The 22,922-nt window shown below is 36.8% G+C and overlaps 1 protein-coding gene across 7 annotated transcripts in view; it reads left to right on the top strand.

Moving 5' to 3' along the window:
- RPS6KA3 (ribosomal protein S6 kinase A3) overlaps window positions 1–22,922 on the top strand; it is a 112,463-nt gene that overhangs the window by 40,843 nt on the left and 48,698 nt on the right. For all 7 annotated transcript variants that reach the window (XM_063721398.1, XM_024240403.3, XM_002831445.6 and 4 more), the window contains 2 exons: window positions 16,891–17,007; window positions 22,215–22,296. In XM_063721398.1, the coding sequence (XP_063577468.1) occupies window positions 16,891–17,007; window positions 22,215–22,296 (199 nt within the window). The remainder of the gene's footprint in view (window positions 1–16,890; window positions 17,008–22,214; window positions 22,297–22,922) is intronic.

Here is a 22,922-nt window from a genome sequence, read left to right as displayed (position 1 = left end):
TTCTTTTGCCCTTTGTTCTTTGCCCTGCTATCTGCCTGTCTCCCATATCTTAGATCTACTTCTTATTTATTTATTTATTTGTTTATTTATTTATTTTGGAAACAGGGTCTCACTCTGTCACCCAGGCTGGAGTGCAGTGGCTCACTGCAACCTCTGCCTCCCAGGTTCAAGCAGTTCTCCTGCCTCAGCCTCCCGAGTAGCTGGGATCACAGGCACATGCCACCACACTCAGCTGATTTTTGTATTTTAGAGATGGGGTTTTACTGTGTTGGTCAGGCTGGTCTCAAACTCCTGACCTCAAGTGATCCACCTGCCTCAGCCTCCCAAAGTGCTGGGATTACAAGCATGAGCCACCATACTCGGCCCCACTTCTTTTCCATCTTCTGGCATTTTAATGCTGTTATCCTTACTTCTGGCTTTCTAAAGGTTCAACCTTTTCCTGTCTTTACTTAACTGAAGTAAAAACTTTTACTTCACACAAAGCTGCCTTAAAACTTGCATTTGAGCATCCAAAATGATCCTTAACAGCCATGTTAACAGCACACCATTGCACACCTATTACAGCCATCATGGTTCAAACACAAACTGTGGAAAGAGAAGCCCTAGCAGAGTAGACAATAGGCAGTGAATTACTCACTCAACACAGGAAAATAACAGTAGAGTGCTCATTGGCAGGGAAAATTTGTACCATGGTATATTAATAACACTTATTGACTGATTGTGTATTGTCTGCCGTTCTAACTCTCATTGGTTGAGAGTGTATTTGAGCACTCAGAGTTTGGGGGAAAATACCCTAATAGATTTAAGTATATACCACTTAGGAAAATATTTCTGAGATAAATAGCAGTATAATTAGTACTGCATGGTGGAATTAAATAGAGTGTATACACCAGGAAAATTTCCAAGCACAAGCAAAGGTTTCCCTTTGCTACATTTTTGGCTGTCTTTCAGGGCTATTTTTTCACTTCCTAGTGTCCTGTTCCTCCACCCCTAAGAGCTTAAAAAAAAAAAAAAAAACCTCCCCTTTTTATCATGGCTTGCCTCCCTCGTATGGTGCCTCTGACCCAAAATTGCTTCTCTTCTGTTCTAGTATATTCATCACAATACCCATTCCTTCAGTTTCAGTGATCTCATCCATATTTTGAAAGAAAGCAAAGTGACTTAATTATGTTCAAGTATGAATGGTTGGTTGGTTGAGTCAACCTGAAATACTGGCATATGGAAAGTTGTAACCCCTTTACCTAAATGAGTATTTTAATTTAACTATTTTAGACAAGCATGACTAAGTAGAAAGAACTTCAGGCTAAGCAAGAAAAAAAATGTGTGGACAGGGAGAGAAGTGATACCACCTAGGGTATATTGTGACTTACTGCAAAATTCAGACCTGGGGCTATGGTGCTGCTGCCTCTCACCCTCTCTTCATGCCCACGGGAGATTCTGTGAGTGAAACATAGCATGCTTTCCATTTAGACAGGACTTTGAAAGTACTCTAGGAAATCCTGCTCAGTGCTCTAGGAAGTCACTACCATTTGTTTCAAGTTGATCATCTTCATGAAACCTGTTTCCCATTTCTGGTTTAAAACCTTAGGCTTTTACCACTTCATAACACTGTCTATTGATGGATGTGTGCTTAAAAAAATTAACTGTCCTGCACTTAGATGGAAATCCTTATAAATTAAATCTTTTAGTGTCTGATCCACACACAAAAAAGTATACAGTGGAATCAATTAAGAACATGTTAATTTTAAGTTTTTGTCATATGGATCGATTTTTTTTTCAACAGGGTTCAGTCATCATGGGGTCATGAGGATGGTTAATAATTGGGTTTAATCATGGTTGGGGTTTTGCCAGACAGGTGTTATGTATGGTGTAGAAAAGTTTTCAGGAACTCTGTCACGGTCCCCATACTCAGCCCTCTTCCTTTGGGGTCTGATGAAAAGGTTCAGCACCTCCTGTTTTTTTACCTAAGTCAGTCACCAACCATTCATGTGCACTCTCCTTCCCCAAACCAAATTACCTGGTTATGCGTCCACCAACATCATGACCATTTCCACATCCAAACTATAAGAACTTGGGCAGCAGATTATTTAAGTTCTCTTTAAGCCTTAGTCTGTTCATCCAGTGTGGATAATAGTTCCTACCTCATTGGTGAGAATCAGCTGAGATAATTTCATGTAAAGCACAATGCCTAGAATATAGTAGTGTCTTAAATGTTATTGTTATACTTGAAAGAAAACTTTATTAATAAATAAGAGAACTCAAAGCAACTAAGGACTCAGTGAAGGAAACTAGAAAAAAAGGAACTACAGAGTAAACCTATAAAAAGCAAGAGGAAGGAATTAAATTAATTTCAAAAATCAGCGAATTAGAAAACAAGGGAAAACACACAAAAGCAAATCCAGAACATTAGGAAAGCAAAACAGGATATAAGCACAGATAGGAAGGAGATTAAAACATCATAACAACCCAAATATTTACAGATAAAATGATATAATGTCTGAGATTTGCTTCAAAATAATTAACTACAGGAGTTGGGGAAGTGAGCATATGAAACAAGATTGGCTGTGAGGTGAAGATTATTAAACTTAGGTGATGAGCACATGAAGGTTATACTGTCTACTTTTGCATATGGTTGAAATTTTCCTAGGTTTAATTTCAAAAACTTAATAGAATACTAAGTGTAACAGTATACCAATATGAAAGTTGGTGAAATGTATGCTTTTTTAGGAAAGTCTAAATTTGGGAAGGGAGAGAGAAACAGTATACCAGTAGCCTTGGGAGAAGTTGAAATCTTAAAAAATTAGTACTACCACACTTTCCATCCACCATTATAATGCCAAGTTCAGTGATTTCTTAAGAGAAAAATCTTCTAAACTTTCAAGAAATAGATCACTCTGTGGTCTTTAAGTTGTCCCAAAACATAGGAAAAAATCTGCCTTGCCTTCTAGTTTGTTTTATAGAATTAGCATAGCCCCGAAAATGAGTTAGCACAGAAAAGGAAACCATGTGCCAGTTTAATTTATGAATATAAGTGCAAAAATCCTAAATAAAATATTTACAAAGTAAGTATAGAATTATACTAAAACAATGGATTTTTCCCGGAAATACAAGCATAGGTCAATATTAAGAAATTTATTTGTCTAAGTTATCAGTAGATCAAAGGAGGAAAAATTAAGTGACAATAGATAAAAATACATTACACAAAACTTAGCACTCATTCCTCTTTTAGTAAAGAGGAAATAGACTTTAATATTATATATCTAAAACCAAATATTCACATTATGTCTGAATGAATTAGTGAGTATATCTCCAAGTCAGGATCAAGGTAGCATTTACTACTGCTTACTTTAAGCTCTGTAGACGATGGGAAGTTTGGAGTTTGTTCTGTGATGGGAAGCCATTGAAGAATTTGAGGTAGGGGCATAAATTAGTCTGATTTCTATTTTAAGATTATTCTGGCTGCTGTTATTACACTAATGATACCACATTGGACACTATATCTCATACCCTAAACCATAATGATATATGTCTAATCAATAACCAATGTTATTTCTTTAAATAAATAAAAATGTCTGACAAAAAAAGATTATTCTGGCTGCTGTGAAGATAAAGGATTGCACAGGGAAAATTTAGAAGCAGAGAAACCAGTTTTATGGCAATAGATGATAGTTTGTACTGGGAATGGCAGAGGAAATAGAAATAGACAGATTTGAGGTTTATTTTTGAGATAAAATTAGTAGAATTTATTGAGGGGTTAAATATGAAAGGAAGGAAATTAGATAAGAAAGGAAAGACCAAAAAGGACTCATAGGTTTTTGAGATAGGTAATAATGTCATTGCCTAAAATGAGCAAGATTAGTTTCCCATTACACTTGAAATAAAATCCAAACCCAAATTTCTTGGGTCTAAGGCCTCACTTAATATGGCCCTAAGCTACCTCTTCATTTCCTTCCTCTTTCCTTGATGTTCATTGCATTTTAGCCACTGTGGCCTTTCCTTTGTGTCTTGAATTCATTAAGCTAATTCCTATCTCTGTGCTTTGGCATTTGCTGTTCATTCTGTTTGAGGACTCTACCCCATGAGTCAGCAAACTTTGTGTATAACGGGCCAGATAGTAAATAAATATCTTAGACTTTGTAGGCCATATGATCTGTCTTGCAATACTCAAATCAGCGGTAGCCATTGTAGGGCAAACACAGTTGAAGATAATATTTAAACAGAGATGGACATGGGCAGATTTGGCCCTTAGGCTGGCCAGGCCTGGCTGTAGTTTGCCCCTGCCCAAGGTCTTGATGTGGTTCCCTCATTATTCAGGTTCTTCCTGGAGGACAACGTGCCAAATAAGTTAGGATCAAAAACCTTAATGCTGCATACTCTTGAATGTACAGTTCTACTTCTAGAAGTTATTTCTAAATGTGAATGTGTACAAAGGATGGGACAGACCATGGTGTAGAGCAAAGACCCAACAATAGATTTGTATAATAGAATTTTCAACAGTTATTAATAATGCATTGAAGAATAGAGAACAGGGGTCAGCAAACTACACTCATGGGCCTGTCACCTGTTTCTGTAAAAGATGTTTTATTGGAACACAGCCTTACCCATTCATTTTCTCACTGCACTGGCAGAGTTGACAGAAACCGTATGTCCTGCAAAGCTGAAAATATTTACTATCTGTCCCTTTACAAAAAAAGTGATACTGTGTGTAGTATGGTCCATATATGTGCATAGAAAAGACTGGAAAGAAAATCACCAAAATAGTGATTTTTTTTAATTTTTTCTCTTTTTGTTTATTATCTAAGTTTTCTGTAATGGGCATCCATTATTTTTATAATAGTTACTTTTTAAATAATAAGGTAAATGATTAAATCAATAAAATGTTTAAAACAAAACTTTAGTAAGATAAATTTTAAGAAATTTTAAAGTTAGAGATGGAAAAAAAGAACAGTATCTAGTTTCATGTGCACAACCACACAAGTAGCATCCATTTCAGATTTCAGCATATGATATTTATTAAGGCAGCCATTTATTTGAGGTCTTATGTGTGATATTTGGTATTAATCTGAAGATTAATCTGGGCAATGGGATGTGCTTAAACAGTAGTAAATACCATAAGAGATGTACCAAAGGACTTCAAGAGCTCACATTCTGGTTAGGAGATAGATAACACCTGAATACAGCAATTGCTCATTGATGAGTTGTAATGTGATTATAAGGAATTCCAATCACATGAGCTAGTCTTTTAACTTTGTTTATGGTGCCTTTTGATGTAAAGACCTTTTAAAATTTTATAATCAAATCTGTATTAATACTTTTCCCTTATGGTGTCTGCATTCTCCAAACAGGTAGCCATATATCCTAACATCTCCCTCTGATGTACAGTGCCACATTCTTTTCTGTCACTCTATTTGTGTTTTACAGCAGTACCACACTGTTTTAATTAAGGTATCATTTCAACTTGGAGACTTATTTCAGATTTTAATGTCTGAAATATTGCTTCATTTTAGTGCTAATGATTAAAAACCATAACACACGCAAAATGTGAATTATTAACCTGAGCACTAGTAGTAATTAAAGCCAATTTTCACTAATCCTTTAAGTTTAAAAAAGGGTATTTGGTTGCCCGTGCTTAAAAATATTACTTGAATAAAGTAAATGACTGCTACTTACAGAGATATCCTACCTCAAGAGTTGTGCCGTAAACATGATGCTTTTTCCTGACATAGTCTCAAGAGCCACCTCATGTTCAGACTGCCATTCTGTGTTAGGTGGTTGTCCTAGCCTTGCTGCCCTTTTGAAGCTCCGTTGTAAGGAGTCTTAAGTAATTCCTTTTGGGAGATGGGAGAGTTCCTAAGTGCCTTCCTTGCTGAAAAACTGAAGCATGCGTTTTTAAACAAGAGGAGTGCACAGTTTTCCAGGCGGAATTCGAAGTTCTATCTTAGATATTTATTTGGGTCCCTGTTGCTGCTGATGTATTTGATTATATAAGATAATTTTTTAAATTGAGCAAGGTTTTTTTTTAGTTACTCTTCAACTTCCATTAGGTCACTTATAGAACATTTTCATAAAAATTTGATAGAGGAGGATTTTCATTTCATGTAGAATCTGTAGCACATAATGGTCTCTCTAATGTTTGCTCAATAAATGGGTACTAAACTGAACTCCCATTATAGATAGCTCTATCACCAAATATGGGCCTACCTTGACCACAGTTTCTTCATCCAGAAAGTGAGCCGATTATTCTTGGTATTTTCTAGAGTGTCTTTAGATTTTGAAAATTCCATGCTTTCATTAAATTCTTACAGGCTGTGTAGATTAACACTTGAGGTTTTTGTTGGTTCTACATAGATTAAATGTTCATTAAGTAGAGCATTATCCCACAACTCTTGAAGCTGTTGTCCTTTGGTTGTTTTAAATGCCACTATTACAGTGATTATGTTCTGAATATTGGCATACTTGTCATTTTCCAAAGCAAAAATACCTTAGAAAAACTTCTATAATGTATTAGAGGATGAAATGAAATGGAGTAAGGGATTATATGGTAGCTTGACCCCTCCTTCTTTTCCAAGATGGCTTCTTAAGTGTCCCATTTTGCTAATAACCCAAGGATTGGACTTCTTTTTTTTTTTTTAACTTAGATTTTATCAACTAGGAATGTGAGTTTTTAACTATGGGCCTTCAAGTCTTTAACCTGGTTGATAATTAATGCTTATGACTAACATAAATTCAAAAGTAATTTACTTTCATTTAAGACCGGTAGCATTTGTCCTTACATCACAATTTTAAAAGTTTCTTGCCTGTGGTCTTCATTTCCTACCTATAGTTATGAAACTCTTCCTCATTGACAGGGAACACCCATGACATGCCTGTGTTATAACCTTAAAATTATCTTGAGACCACGGCTTGAGTGTGTGTATAAACACACTGCAAAGGGTCAAATTCCACTTGTGCATCAGTTTAGCAACTTTTAGTAGTGGCAACTAGTTTCCGTTGTTTTAAAGGGTCATATAGTTAAGAAATTCTGGCATTTCTCAGGATTCTAAAATAATAACGTTTGTTTCACTGGTTGTGAAAATTGTCCGGATTGCTGGGAACTAGGAGAAAAGAACATTTCAACAGGATTTGGCTATCAGCAAATCTGTTTTGGTTTCCTGTTCTGGCCTCCCTACCTATCCAGCTACATTAGTGCCCCTGCCGGCAGGTTTCTTCTTTTACCACAGGAAAATTGTCCGGCCTCTTTTTCTAGCATTTTCAGGACCCGCCTGACAGGAAATTTTCTAATTGCCGGAACAGCTGGTAGGAGAAAACTTTGCAGGGGCTTGGCCTTCCCTTTCTAACTTAAGTTTTACCGTCAGAAATTCTTGTATCACCGTCATGGTTTCGTAGCCATGTTTAAATTTTTGTCTTTTCGTGTTCGCTCTATACAGGTAAGCTCTGTTCAGCTTCTTTTATAGAATAAAATGTTTTAGTTGGAGCTAACTATAATTATAGTAATTAGTTATTTTGTTTTATATGTTCTTTAAAGCAGCTTTTCAAAATTCAAAACCAGTTTTGATAGAACTTTTAAAGGATAATATCTCTGTTTACTAAAAGCCGGTTATGTGTATTATACATTTCAACTCTGTATATTTTGTCAACTGACTTTTGCATTGTTGTTGGTTTTTTTTTGTTTTTTTTTTTGTTTTGTTTTTTTTTTTTTTTTTAGTGCTAGAGTAATTTTTATCTTGCTCTAGTGTTTGTAATTTTGTATAGTAAAACAAATGACTGTAACTCTCAAAATTAAACCAGGCATAAACGGAATTGCAGAATTGCTAATATTTAGGAGATTACTATAATGAAAACAACTTTAGTGGGTAGGAGAGTATGTTATTTTAAGCAGTCAATAACTTAAAATCACATTTTGGTGGAAATTGGTTCCTGTAAAAACTTGGAAGTTTTTAAGCAACTCCATATTTAAGTAACTTTAAGCAAGTAATTTTATCTGACTTAGAGTAGGAACAATTTTCAAAGAATTATTCTGTTAAAATGGGCTTAGTGGATGTTAATTTGCAATATATTTAATCTACAATCCTGCCAAAATCAACTTGATATTTTGCCATGAGAATTGTGCTATCCAACAGCTCTTTAAAGAGAATTAAATTTGCTGATCGGGATTCCAGATTGGGAGAAAACTCTGCTCTTTGTGGCGGTGATTAGAAATGTTAATCTGGAGAACCAGCTTGCTGTTTTCTCAAACATAGATAAAAGGAGCTGACATATAAGAGCTTAAAGCTCTCTTAAAGAATTTGGTTAAATGAAAAATGTTGAGCTTATTTATCATTCCATTAGCAAATGAAGTAAATTGAATTCAGTCAGATTGTAATCTAGAATATATTAATACGTAGTTTCACACCATGGCTTAAATAACCAGCTTAATTTTGTGTCACAGCAAAATAATTTTTATGTATCTTGATCATCTACAAAGAGGTTAACATATCTTTTTAAAATAAAACTACATGTTATAGAACTATAGGTATCTATATAAAGGGTGATAGTTCAATTTCGAATGACATTTAAGGGGCAAATAAAGTATGCATTTTTCATTTGTAAGGTCTTTTTTATGGTACAACAAAAAATGGTTACACATCCATAGTTAGAAAATACTTATTGACTTTTACCAAGGAACATTTAAATATTTTACTTCAAGCTTCAATAATATTTTCTGGCATTCAAAACAATTTAGAAAATACAAATGCCTCAAGAACACACTTCCTGACTCAAGGGAGGGGAGGAAAAAGGAAATTATGTATACAAGGCAGGGCATAATGCCAAATGTTGAATCATTCTTTGAAATCAGTTAATATCTCTCAGTTTGTTTTCTTAGTTAGCATGTTACAATATTGGGTTTTCGGTAATTCAAATAGCATTAATTTCAGTTTCTTTTCTTTAGTCCTTTTTACATTTTAAGATCAAAATGATATTTTTCTCTCACAACTTGAAAAGGAAACAGATTATTTTTTTCCCCACTAAAGAGTGGACCTTAAAGACCATTGAGGTGTAAACCTAAGGACCTTTTGTTGGTCCTGGGAAACAAACTGGGTGGCTTTTTCTGTGACTGAGGGACACCAAAAGATCCACTTGCCCATAAATTTTCTCCTCATTTTTCCATGATGTCCAAAATGACACTCTTTACAGAATTTCTAAAAGTATATATTTCACCTGAACTGACTTTGTTTTATCCATCAGGGGTCATATCTCAACAGATATTTATCTAATAATAAATCTTTGAGATCCAGGTAAATTGTCTTAGTATCTCTAACACCTAGTACAATACCTGGCCCATAATTTGAATGGCCTTCCAACAAAAAGGAATGGTCCTAACAGAGTATGTCATAGATCAGAAACATTTTCACTGGGACCAGGCATTCAGGAAAAAGCAAAAGCAGGAGAGCCACCTGAGTTTTAGTTCTCTCTCTGACCTCATTCTTCTCTACCTCTCTTTCATACTCTCTGATTTAAACTCTAGTGTCCAGGTGTGCTCCTGCTCTGGCCTTTGTACTGGCTTGTCCCTCTCCCAGGAATGCTTTTCCCCCAGGTGCTTGACTTTCTCACCTCCCTCAGGTCTTTCTCAAATAGCATCTTCTTAATAAAGCCTGCCCTGATTTCTTTATTGAAAATTACAATCCTCCCTTTCCATATCTGCTATTCTCATCTCTTTACTCAACTCAATATCTTTTCTTCATATTATTTATCATGTTCTAACCTTTATTTACCTATTATTATTATTTGGTCTGTTGTCAAAACAGCAAAGTTTTTGGTTCATTTGACTTATTGTATATCCCAGCGCCTAGAAGAGTACCTAGCATGTATCAGGTACTCAAAAATAAATGTTTAAATGGATGGATGAATGAATTAGTGAATTCCCGTACATAGCTTAAGGGTATTGAACACCTAGGCTGAGGGAGGTGGCAAATGTCTGAAAGAGGTGGCAATGTAGGAAGAATGAAACAGGGCGTGATGTAGATCTGCTGCCATCCTCAAAATTTTGCCTACAGTCAGACTTTTGCTTATCAAATCAACAGTCTTTGTAAAAATAGTAGCATGGAATTTATTATTACTGTTTTTAAATGCACAAAGTAAGTTTTTTGTGGTAATGAATGGACAAATATCCATTTATCATTTAAAAAACAGTTGTGCCAGAGAATGTAAAAATATGTGAGCCTCACAGAATAATTAGAATGTATATAATTTATGTCTATGTTCCAGTTTATTAACATAATTTTTTTCCATAAAACTATTAATATAGCTCTTTGCCATGTACTTATGGGCAAAAATACAGTTTTACAAAATGTCAAGTCAAACTATAATTTTATGTTTTCATGTGACAGATTTATTTCAGTAACAGGTGATTTAGTGACATAAGATATGTTTGTCACGTGCACATGTCAGTCTGTTCTTGGCTTATCACTGCCCTTGGAAATCTGATATTCCTTTCTGCGTCCATCTCATTAGATTCCAAGTACGAGCTAGAAAAGTACATTGTTGCTTTCCTACCTGTTGTCCAAGATTGCCCAAGCATTAGTATTATGTCCTGGTTGAACCTTAGATTCATTTCTAAAATAGCCATGGTCCCATGACCTGGTGACATTAAGTACAATCTGGGCATTGAGATCTCAACCCAGGATATTTTGCCTATTATACTACTGTAACTTTGCATATATATAAAGTAGATAGAAAATAGTTTGCTGGTGTAATTAGTAAAAATTTAAGTCTTATGAAATTTAAACTTAGAACAGAAAAGCGTGTTCAGGATAAAACAGTGGCAGGTTTTTGAAACTTGAGCCAATGTCAAACTTGCCACAGGAATTGATCTTTTCTCTCTACCCTCAAGAGTATTTTCCGTACTCTCTGAGCCCTGATTTAGAAAAATATTTTATAAATCCCTGTTTGTATCCCTAAAGAGGTTTGAAATGATTGCATCTGTTTTGGGGGGAAGAGAGTAGGGAGTGGAGGAAGATGCTTTTTAAAACACACACACATACACACACACACACACACACACACACACACACACACTAAGAAAAGGAACATTTAAAAATTTACTAAGATTTGCCAGGATAAAAAATTTAGTATGAAAGTGGGAAGATAAAGTCAAGAAAGTCTCTTAGAAAGTAGAGACGGTGCTGGACATGATGGCTCATTCCTGTAATCCCAGCACTTTGGGAGGCCAAGGCAGGCGGATTGCTTGAGCTCAGGAGTTTCAGACCAGCCCGGGCAACATGTTGAGACCCTGTCTCTACAAACAAATCAAAAAATTAGCTAGGTGTTGTGGCACATGCCTGTAGTTCCAGCTACTGGGGAGGCTGAGGTGGGAGGATCACTGGAGCCCAGGAGGTTGAGGCTGCAGTGAGCTGAGATCGCACCATTGCACTCCAGTGTGGGTGACAGAGTGAGACCCTGTCTCAAAAAAAAAAAAAAAAGTGGAAACAGAAAATAGGAGAAAAAAATGACATAAAGGATTCCATTTCAGACGTACAATATTCAACTAGTAGAAGAGTCGCAAAAAGAGAAGCCCTGAAAAATGGGTGGAAGGAAGTTATCAAAGATATGTTAGAATTCCCCACAAAGTTAAAGATTTCAGGTCTTTAGATTATAAAGGTTCACCAAGCATCTAGCATTCTGAAGGAAAGAAGACCCTATTTATCTCACTATCGGGGAATTTCAGAAACACAAGGACAGAGAAAATCTTTAAAGCTTCCAGAAAGAAAAACCAGACCTACCAAAAAGTGTCACTAGACTAGCATCACCCATCTCATCAGCAGAACTGGATGCTAGAAGGCAATGGATCTATGGTGTCAAAGTTCTGAGGCAAGATTATTTTTCTTCTGGAATTTGGTACTAAGCCAAACTATACAAATGGGAAGACAAAATAACAACATTTACAGATGTGTGAGGTTCAGAAAGTTTTCTTCCACACCACCTTTCTTTGGAAGTTACAAGGGGGTAATCTAAGAAAGAGACATAGGAAACTGAAAACAGTGAATTCAACAAGAAAATCACTGAAGAGCTCTCCTAAGATGATAGCTGTGCAGCAGGCCTACAGAACCACCAATCCTGGTAGGAGGAGGGTAAGAGAGGTCTCCAGGATAGAAAGGAGCTCTCAGAAGAAAGGAAAATATTGCTGAGGGCTAAGAAAACATTAAGAATGAATTGTGGTCAAATTACTTTTCCCTTTCCCCAAGAATGGTGGAAGGCTGTTAAAAATAGAAAAAAATAGAAAAGTGCATGATAAATTCATGATCCAAATGGGAATCAAAGTAAAATTTATCATGAATTTAAACATTTAATGAAGTTTTTTTTTTTTAAGTCCCCTCAGATTGGCCTGGGAGTCGTTGTTATGGGCCCATATAAAAGGAAATTTAATATATTACCTAGCCTTCATTTGAACCATATATTGTCATGATAATGTGGATGCTGTTGTCTATAGGCTTTCAACTTTAGAATCAGGCTACAGAAAGAGCATGAAGGATTTGGTTGTGGTTGCAGGAGGAAATGTTAATTTTCTTTTTTTTTTCTTTATTTTATTTTATTTTATTATTATTATTATACTTTAAGTTTTAGGGTACATGTGCACAAAGTGCAGGTTTGTTACATATGTATACATGTGCCATGTTGGTGTGCTGCACCCATTAACTCAGGAAATGTTAATTTTCTTAAAATTAATAGCCTTAATATTAATAAAATTACATACAGCTAGCAGCAAACAGGAAGAAGTTTAAGAGGAAGAATATATGGGCACTATTAGCCTCTTTTTCAAAGGGAAGAGTTAGGATTCTGTCCAAAGCAGAGAAAAGATAAGAAGTGTATGTAAAGGTAATATAATTACCAAACAATAGAGAGGAAGATGATGAAGTGAAGGGGCGTAATATAAGTAAGTCCCTCACCTTTCTTAAGTCAGTAGACATTGTCTTAAGGTTAATAAATTAAGAAGTTATCAAAGTAGATGCAGAACTAATTTTTTTCAAGTCTAGGCATGAGGGTGAGAAGAGACTTGCTTTTCGCCATAAGCTATTCTGCCACTGTTTATTACCAATGTGCATGTATTACTTTGATTTTAAAAACGAAAAGTTTAGGGAATAAGAACCTGGGTTGACAAAAGGCTATGTGTAAGAGAATGTTTGGGAGATAATATCACAAAAGTAGGTTGAAGCCATATTGTAGAGGACCTCGAATGCCAAGGTGAAGCAGTGCATTTAATTTGAGAAAACTTGCAGGAGTTTTTGAACAGCCTGGTCACATGACTGGAGTTGTATAATTTCAGAAAATGAATTTGTCAAAAAGATGAATTGGAGTGGATGCAGGCAGAAAGGGATATTATGAGTAACCAATCTAGTTTCAGTTTTCTAGCTGAAAGGTAATGAAGGCTTATACCTTGATGATACCACTGGAAATAGAAAAAGAAAGAATGAAAAGTGTTCTCAACACTCTGCTTGATACACAGTAAGTGTTTCGGTATGTGGTTGTTATACTGAAGGAACCAAAGGGAGACACTACTTTTTTTTTCTTTTGAGACAGGGTCTTGCTGTGTTGCCCAGGCTGGAGTACAGTGGCATGATCATGGCTCACTGTAGCCTCGACCTCCTGGGCTCAAGCGATCCTCACATCTCAGTTTCCTGAGTAGCTGGGACTACAGGCTCGCACCAACCACCACACCTGGCTAATTTTGTAAATTTTTTTGGTAGAGACAAAGTCTCACTATATTGCCCAGGCTAGACTCTACTTTTTGTTGTTGTTTTTTTGAGATGGTGTCTCCCTCTCATCACCCAGGAGTCTGGAGTGCAGTGGCGCGATCTTGGCTTACTGCAACCTCTGCCTCCTGGGTTCAAGTGATTCTCCTGCCTCAACCTCCCAAGTAGCTGGGATTACCGGTGCCCACCACCACGCCCAGCTAATTTTTGTATTTTTACTAGAGACAGCATTTCACCCTGTTGGCCAGGCTGGTCTCGAACTCCTGACCTCAAGTGATCCACCCACCTCAGCCTCCCAAAGTGCTGGGATTACGGGCATGAGCCACCGTGTCCAGCCAGACTCTGCATTTTTTAGTAACTTATTTGACATGAGATGAAAGGAAGAGTAGTCATCAAAGATGAGAGTAGTAATTGTTGTTTATTTTGAAATTCATGGCCTGATTGTAGCTCACACTATTTAAGGGTAAGGGTTGATCCTGTATGCCTGCTAAAAAATGGAATGTGTTTATAATTCAGTGATGATTCTTCCCTGCTTGTGTTGCATCTTTATTTGTGACCAACAGTTTTTGTAGGATTTGCTGTGAAATATAAGGTGAAAAAAATACTGTAACCTGATAAATCACATCCCACTTACCTAAAAAAGAAAAATGTAAAAAATATATAACATTACAAAATAGAGTTCTTCATGACCTCATGATTTAAAGGCATAAATGGCTGCTAGATTCCAATTAGGCTCTTGAACAGATAGTTTTTTTGTTTTGTTGTTGTTTTGTTTTGTTTTGTTTTGTTTTTGTTTTTGTTTTTTAATACGAGGCTAACTGACACATGCTGGAATCCAGCCCATTAACTTGGTTAGTCTTCAGAGTGTAATGTGACAGCACTTTGGGGTATAGAAAAAGAAAAGAAGAAAACTTCTTTACGTGTATATAATTTTAAGGATACAAATATTGTGTATGTAGGTTTTGTTTTGTTTTGTTTTGTTTGTTGTTTTGTTTTTTTTTTGTTTTGTTTTTTTTCCTGCTAAGGATGTGCTACCAAAAAGTTCAAAGAACACTGCTCTAATCAACTGAGCTAACAGACCGGTTACAAAGACCAGGGTCATAAGCCTATAGGTTTCCTGTCATTGATCTCAGTGTGGTGTAATGGTAAGGGCCTTGTTTTCAAAGTCAGGAGACCTAAAATTGAGCCCTAAGTCTACCACTTACTGGCTTGTGATCTTAAGCCTTCAATTAATCTCTTTAAATTTCAGACTGTAGAATATTCAAACCAGTTTGTTTTTAGAGGATGTGTCAAATTTCTAGTGGTAAATGGGAGAGTACATAGAAAACTCTGAAATGTTTATGCTTGTTCTAAGGTTTACTCGTTTATGTTGTATCAGTCTTCTCTAACATTAAATATGTGGTCAGAGATTTGTTGTGAAGCATGAATATAAAACATGAAAAAACACCTAACACAGGGTTGATATGTAGTAGGTGCTCAATAATAGTATTTGCTGGATTTCTGTCTAAATCTTAATCCCACATATACTTTGTTCTTTGAAAGGTTTTTTTTAAAAAAAAAAAGAATTCGGTAATTTGCTTCCTGCCTTCCCTGTTGTACTAATGGCTACTAACAGCTATCACTCTGAAGCCCTTGGTCTCATTTGGAGAAAAGGGTGTCTGAAACCCTTGTACTTTGGTCTTATTTAGAGGAAAGAGGTAGCGTTTTAAGAGTCAGCTAATGCTTGGTTCTGTGCTAATACCTACTGCACAGGATCGTTGTAAGAATTAAAGAAGATAATGCACGGGAAATTGTGAAATAAAGAGCTAAACTGATGTTAGGAAATGATTTGATTATTGTTTCCGAAGTCCCAGGAGAGTCCAATATGATTGAACTGCCTAAGTAGTAGGATAACCTATAAATTACAGCCTCTGTCTTCAAAATAAAGTAGTGGGCCTGGATTCCTTTTTCTCCTCTTCTGGGAGCTTTTTTCCTTTTACTACTCATTTTCAAAAGCTACCACGTTAGGATATTCTGGTATGTCCTTTTGAGAAATCTTTGTAATTCCTTATATTGCCAGCATTCTAAGGACTTCTCAGAAAATGTTAATTGAATGCAAATGTTTGTATGGGATATGATAATAACAAAAACAATGGATTATTTATGTTTACATAACACATTGAGATTCTACTAACAGTACATATGCACCTATAAAAAAATAACATTATAGTCAACAAAATAGAAATGCTAGTCTTTATTTGTTCTGTGTCAGGCTTATGTTTCTAATTTTGTCAGGTTTTGTTTTGTTGTAATTTTTGACTATAACATACAGTATGTGTCTTGATTGAATAAGATAACTTAATCTGCTGATCTCACATAAGTAATTGAAATCCTGTGTGTATTTCATACATTTTCTCTTTGTTCTGACACTTTTCCTCAAATATATTAAAATGTTCACTGTCTTTTAAAATCCTTCTCTTAACCCAGATACTTCTCACTGTTCCATCATGCTGAATAGTCATTTTTTTCATATCTGATTATCCATCCAAATGTTAAATCTTTTCTCCTTTTGTGTTTTAGAGTTACTCTTTTCTCCCCTCTCAGATCCCAGATTATTCTAGAAACAGAAAGTAACTTAGACATTTCAAAGGGATAAAACTTCAGTGTACTTAAACAGCCACATTGAGGTTAGAAATCTCCATGTTTACCCTGTAGTATTTTTCAACCCCTCTCCTCAATAAACACTTTTTTTAAATAGCATTAGTTCTGCGTAGCATAACCACACACCAGAGCACAGCGGATTATTCCAATCCGTTATTTTCAGACTTCTTTACACCCTCTGCCCGCACCCAATAAAACTATTCTAATTATCTCCAGTAGAGAGAATGAAGACTTGGAAATACTTAGTACTAAATGTCATGTAGAGGTTAAATTGGCCTATGTAGTAGGCTGGTATAATAACTGCCTCTGACATTTAACCTGAAAGTATATGTGTGTGGCATATTCACTTGATGGGTTGGTAAAAGGTGGTTTTTGTACGTTAATTTGGGATTTCTAATATGCTTAGAAATTAGATTGATTTCTAATTAATTTCTAGTAAGATTAAATTAATATTGTTTGATTTTTAGCGGGAGAAAATAGCTCTGGCTAACCCTGTTTGCTCCTCTTATGTTTATCTCAACAGGAAGAAGTCAGTATCAAAGAAATTGCAATCACACATCATGTAAAGGAAGGACATGAAAAGGCAGATCCTTCCCAGTTTGAACTTTTAAAAGTATTAGGGCAGGGATCATTTGGAAAGGTAAGTCATGAGTGTGTGCTTTTTTAAAAGTTGTCTTTTCAGTTCATATATATTTCATACACGTGAGGAAGCAAATATTTTATGAAATGCTACCAGTCTTCCTACCAGCAGTGTTTTCTGTTTTTTCACATTTCTCGCTATCAGTAAGTGTGGGAAAGTGAATAAAGTTGTTCAAAAGTACATTGGAGACTTTAGTAAATTGGTAGTATTTGCTTCCTACTTTATCTTCAAGACCACATGACCCCTCTCCAGTTGTGATTCTTGAATGGTTAAAAATCACAAGATATTCCCTTGATACACTGGCCTCTTTTTGAGTCCTTGGGTAGGGTTGGAAGGTGATCTTGCAATACAGTATAACAGCGCATCTCAGCCTCCCTTCCAGCATACTCTAATACCAGCATAAAGTGAGTGACGCTCCCAAAGAAGTAGGGTTGGGGGCTACCGCTACAATTTTGAAGTTTTCTTGACTCCTGGCTTGTCTTTAAAATGAATGCAAAGTTTGCATTTTATCCAGTAACATTGTGTTTGTTTTTAATATCAAAAAATGTTTCCCAAAGCCACCAAGTAAAATTCCTCCAGAAGGCAGGGTCTGTCTCTGTCACCCAGGCTGGAGTACAGTGGCGTTATCTCGGCTCACTACAACCTCTGCCTCTCAGGTTCAAGCAGTTCTTCAGCCTCAGCCTCCTGAGTAGCTGGGACCAAGGCACACACCACCACGCCCAGCTAATTTTTGTGTGTTTTTGTAGAGATGGGGTTTCGCCATGTTTCTCAGGCTGGTCTCAAACTCTTGAGCTCAAAGTGATCCACTTGCCTCGGCCTCCCAAAATGCTGGGATTACAGGCGTGAGCAACCACTCCCGGCCGAAGATGCAACATCTTTATCAGTGTTTTTCATGTAGTGCTTGTCTCCCACCACATACATACACACTGCACACCTCAGGGGCACTTCTGTACTCCATTTTGAGAAGTACAGCATCATAATTACTACTACTTGATCTGTTTAGACCAGGGGTCCCCAACCCCCAGGCGAGCATTGACGTTTGAGCACCACCTCCTGTCAGATCAGTGGCAGCATTCAATTCTCATAGAAGCACGAACCCTGATGTGTACTGCACATGGGAGGGATCTAGGTTGTGCACTCCTTATGAGAATCTAATGCCTGATGATCTGAGGTGGAACAGTTTCATCCCAAAATCATCTCCCCTCCTACCACGCCAGTCTGTGAATAAACTATCTTCCATGAAACCAGCCCCTGGTGCTAAAAAAGGTTGGGGATCACTGGTCTAGATTGTTTCTTGGCAAGAGGAAAATTTGGAGATTGTATTCAACTTTCACAATGCAATGATTCCTTACCACTTCTCTTTAAGGAAATATTTGAATATATCATGCTTTGCAAGTTTCAGAACAGCACCAGTTTAGCTCTCTTGTGTATTTTAGTGGGGGTATTTAGCAATTCTTGGCTAACATAGGTAATTTGTTACAGTTGTTAACCTCTTTCGAACCCAAAAGGATGCTTTTAATCCAAATATAGAGTAAGTAGCCAGCAGAGCATAATGGTTGTAAGTTTGGGCTCTAGGTCAGCCAGACTTCGATTCAATTTTTTTTCTTCTATTTATTCACTGTGTGTGCTTGAGCAAGTTACTTAACCTCTTGGATCCCCATTTCCTTCCTCTAGCCAGTCATTAAATATTGAAGTTCTTCAAGGTTCGATTCTAGGCTGCCTTCTTCTCTGTTACTAATACTCTACTAATTGATTTTCTCTGTGCCCGCTATCTACTAATTGATTTTCTCTGTGCCCGCTATCTTAATTGTAACTCACATACAGCTGACATAACAGATTTATATCTCCAATCTAGATTGCTCCTCCAAGCTCTGAATTCTTATGCACAGCTGCTTACTCTTTTTCTATGTCTTAAAAGCACTTTAAAGTCAACATGTCTGAGACCAAACTCATGATCTTTCCCTAAGCCTCAAAATGTTCTATTTCATTTTTCTCTCATTAAGCAATTTGGAAACTTGGGAAGCATTCTTGATGTATATTTCTAGTCCCCACCTCCCCTATCCCACTCTGACCTGGCCAATCTTATCTGTCACCAAGTACTGTAGATTCAGTAAAGATTTCTCAAAGCCTGCCTGCCACCCCTCGAGAATATGCTACCACCTTTCTTCCTGGTCTATTGAAGGAGTCTTCTAACTGGGTCTTTCCAAATGTATTCTTGCCTTGATCCATTATTTACATGATAGCCAGCATGAACTAATCTTTTACTGTACCCCCCCATAACCTTTCAGTGGCCTCTCTTTGCTTTTACAATAAAGATGAATTCTTAAGATGGCTGAGGAGCCCCTCAGTCTGGTCTCTAGCTACCTCTCCAGCATCAGTTTACATACTTTTCATGCTCTGTGTTCTGGTCACATTGGCTGCCTTTGTTGGTCCTTAAGCTCCATCCTGCTAGAAAGCCTTTCCATATTTTATTCCTTCTGCCTGAAACACTCTGCTCTACCCCTGCCTCTTCCTCAGCTGGTTAGCTCCTCTTGCACCTGTGATCTCAAGGAAGCTTTCCCTGCATCCTTCCTAGGTTATGTTCCCTGGTTATACCCTCTTAGAACATTACATACCTCATCTTCATGGCACTTGCCACAATTGCAGTTTTTCATTTGTTTAATTAGTTGTTTAGTGGCTGTCTCCCCAACTAGACTAAATGTTCCATGAGTGAAGGGTCATGCCTTGTATCAAGTCTCAGCGTTGAACCAGTAGCACAGTGCCTGGCATATAATTCTGGAAAGAATTAATGAGTGTGTAATAGTTCTGACCCCATAGGAGAGTAGTGAGAATTAAATGATAAAAGGCCAAGCACATAATATCTGGTATTAAATTAAATTATCACACCACTCAAACCCAAATAGATGGGTAATTTTTATACATTAGATTTTCAGGGAACACAATATTTAAGTTCTTGGAATTAGCATGCTTCTCCCTTTACGTCTTTAAAAGTAATTTAAATATCATACTATAAATACCAAACATTCAAAATAGGTTGTCTCCTTTCTTACTCATTCTGAAAGGCCACAGTAAGCCAAGGAAACAGGGATGACCTGTCAGAGACTAGAATAGCTTCATGGGGGAGTGAGTAAAGGTCAGAAATGCTCTGGTGGAGGAAGAGATGGCAGCTGGGACCGCTGCTGCTCCTGCTGGGCTTGCCTGGTTACTGGCCAAAGGGAACAGATAAACAGCACCCTGAGCAGAAGCAGAATACTGGGTGACTGACACAGACTCTGTCCCAGTACCTCCACTGTGACACTGGGCAAATTACTTAACCCCCTAAGCCCTAGTTTGGACAGCTATAAAATAGGCATTGCCTAGTAGGTCTGCCTCCCAAAATTGACACGATGATTTATTACAAATGGTTGTGAAAGTACTTTGCAAACTAAGAAGTGCTGTAGTGTTAAGAAGATGCATTCAAAGAACAGTTGAAAGTTTGGAATTCACCAGGAGAATTTTTCTTACAGAATGGTTAGGGAATCTTAAGGAAGATTAAATATCAAATAAATCCTAATTATCTCTACCTAATCAGATTTTATTTCCATCAAAAATATTAATAATCTCTGATTACCTTTAATACTTAAACATCATTCCAGAGCTTAGATCAACCCTGATTAAGGATGCTTTTCTCTCCCTAGGTTGGCTCCCCACTAACTGGCTGAAAGGAGCTAAAGCGTGGGGCATGGTGAAAGGGGGTGGTGGTTATTGGAGAGCAACACACCCTGTATCAGGGTTTCTCCGCAAATTGTGGTGCTCTTCACTTGATTTGGGGTCTTTCCCATTGACTTGGCACAATTTCTCAAAGTGAGAAACTCTGCCTTGTCCTAGAATCAGTTGAATGAATCATTTTTTAATTTTGTGCTAATAGCCTGATGTGCTAATTCAGATGAATGAAAGCTGATCCTAAACTTAATTCTTGATTGTGATTGCTTCTCTTCTTCCCACCTGTGGAAGCATAAGAACACTGCTACAAAATAATGGATAGGGAAGAGGAGTTGAAATTCAAATCTATTTGGCATATCTATTTAAAGGTTCAATGGAAATGATCATGAACCTAATGGTCAAAATGAGTAGAAGAGATGTATTGGTAGTCTTGTATTAGCCATGTTATAGAATGACCATGAGTTATTTAGAACAGGCTGTATTCATTTTGCGCAAATATTTGGAAAGTCAGGATGCCCAATAACATACCTGAGAATTGTATTCTTCATGTTTAGGTGTATGTGATAATTTGACCATAAAAAGGTGGGGAGGTGGGTTCTAACTTAAGTCACATTAAATATTTGTGCACAGTTTTCTTCAATGTAAGTTTTGTTTGTTTGTTTGCTTGTTTTTGTTTTTGCTTTTCGTTTTGTTGTTGTTGTTGTTTTGAGACGGAGTCTGGCTTTTGTTGCCCAGGCTGGAGTGCAATGGTGCAATCTCGGTTTACTGCAGCCTCCACCTCCTGGGTTCAAGTGATTCTCCTGCCTCAGCCTCCCAAGTAGCTGGGATTACAGGTGCCAGCTACCACATCTGGCTAATTTTATATTTTTAGTAGACAGGGGGTTTCACCATGTTGGTCAGGCTGGTCTCGAACTCCTGACCTCAGGTGATCCACCCGCCTTGGCCTCCCAAAGTGCTGGGATTATAGGGGTGTGCCACCGCTCCCAGCCCAATGTAAGTGTTTTAAATTGTTCCGCTGAGCAGTGAGATTTATATGCAGCTTTTGTATACAGAAAAGACCCTCCATCAGTGAATACTTGTATCAACAGGAAATTGTGGTCAAGAGGAGCCCCCGTATAACAATTTTGATGGGCTCAGTAGAATTTCTGTTTTGTTAAAAGCAGGGCATCATACTACCTGTGTTATACTTTAAACATTTGGGGATTTTTTCCATCTAATTCATACATATGTAGTTTAAAGATTTTTTTTTTCTGTCTTAATGTGTTACATGCTCTTTGGGAACTGGCAAACAACAAAATGAAAAAAATGTATTCACTTATATTGACACCCCAAGTTATAACCAATGTTTATAACTAGTATTTATAATTGATACATTTTAGGGGAAATATCTACAGTATATCTGAATCTATATTATAATAATAAACTGTATTATAGCAGGGTCTTATTTTAACAAACGTATAGTTTATACTACTTTGTAATATTTATTTTCTCTTATTTAAATGCAGGTTTTCTTAGTTAAAAAAATCTCAGGCTCTGATGCTAGGCAGCTTTATGCCATGAAGGTGTTGAAGAAGGCCACACTGAAAGGTAAGTGTTGCTGCTATTTGTAATGTTCATGTAGTCTAAACAAACTGAAAGGTCTCAGTAGAGCTCATGGGACTCCTTGGCATGTTATTTACATTCTGAATAGGTTCCTGTTACCAGCTTTAAATTTAGGCTGACTTTTAGTGAATTTTTCCTGCTAGGCTAGGAATCATATAACTAGTGAGAACCAGAGTTGCCACGTTATAAAAGAAGTATTTTAAATTCATATTGGGTTTTATACAAGTAAACATTTAGAAGATTAAAACTGGGTTTGATTCATCTTCAAATTTATATATTTATTTTAATGTTTTTAAAAACGTACTGATTTACTGGATGCAAAATAGCTTTTATTCTAAAGGACTTTATGACTTCTGGTCTCCAAGTAAGTTTTTATTCTGAGCCTGTGATTTGAAAACCCTAATGCAGGATTTGGCTCTCATAGGTAAAAAGTAGTTAAGAAGAGGCCGGGCACGGTGGCTCACACCTGTAATCCCAGCACTTTGGGAGGCCAAGGCAGGCGGATCACCTGAGGTTAGAAGTTCGAGATCAGCCTGACCAACATGGAGAAACCCCATCTCTACTAAAAATACAAAAAATTAGCTGGGCATGGTGGCACATGCCTGTAATTC

This window comes from Pongo abelii, chromosome X (genome assembly GCF_028885655.2).
Source record: "Pongo abelii isolate AG06213 chromosome X, NHGRI_mPonAbe1-v2.0_pri, whole genome shotgun sequence".
Lineage (NCBI taxonomy): Eukaryota > Metazoa > Chordata > Mammalia > Primates > Hominidae > Pongo > Pongo abelii.
Note: the sequence above shows the minus strand (reverse complement) of the source record. Positions and strands in the feature narration are given on the sequence as shown.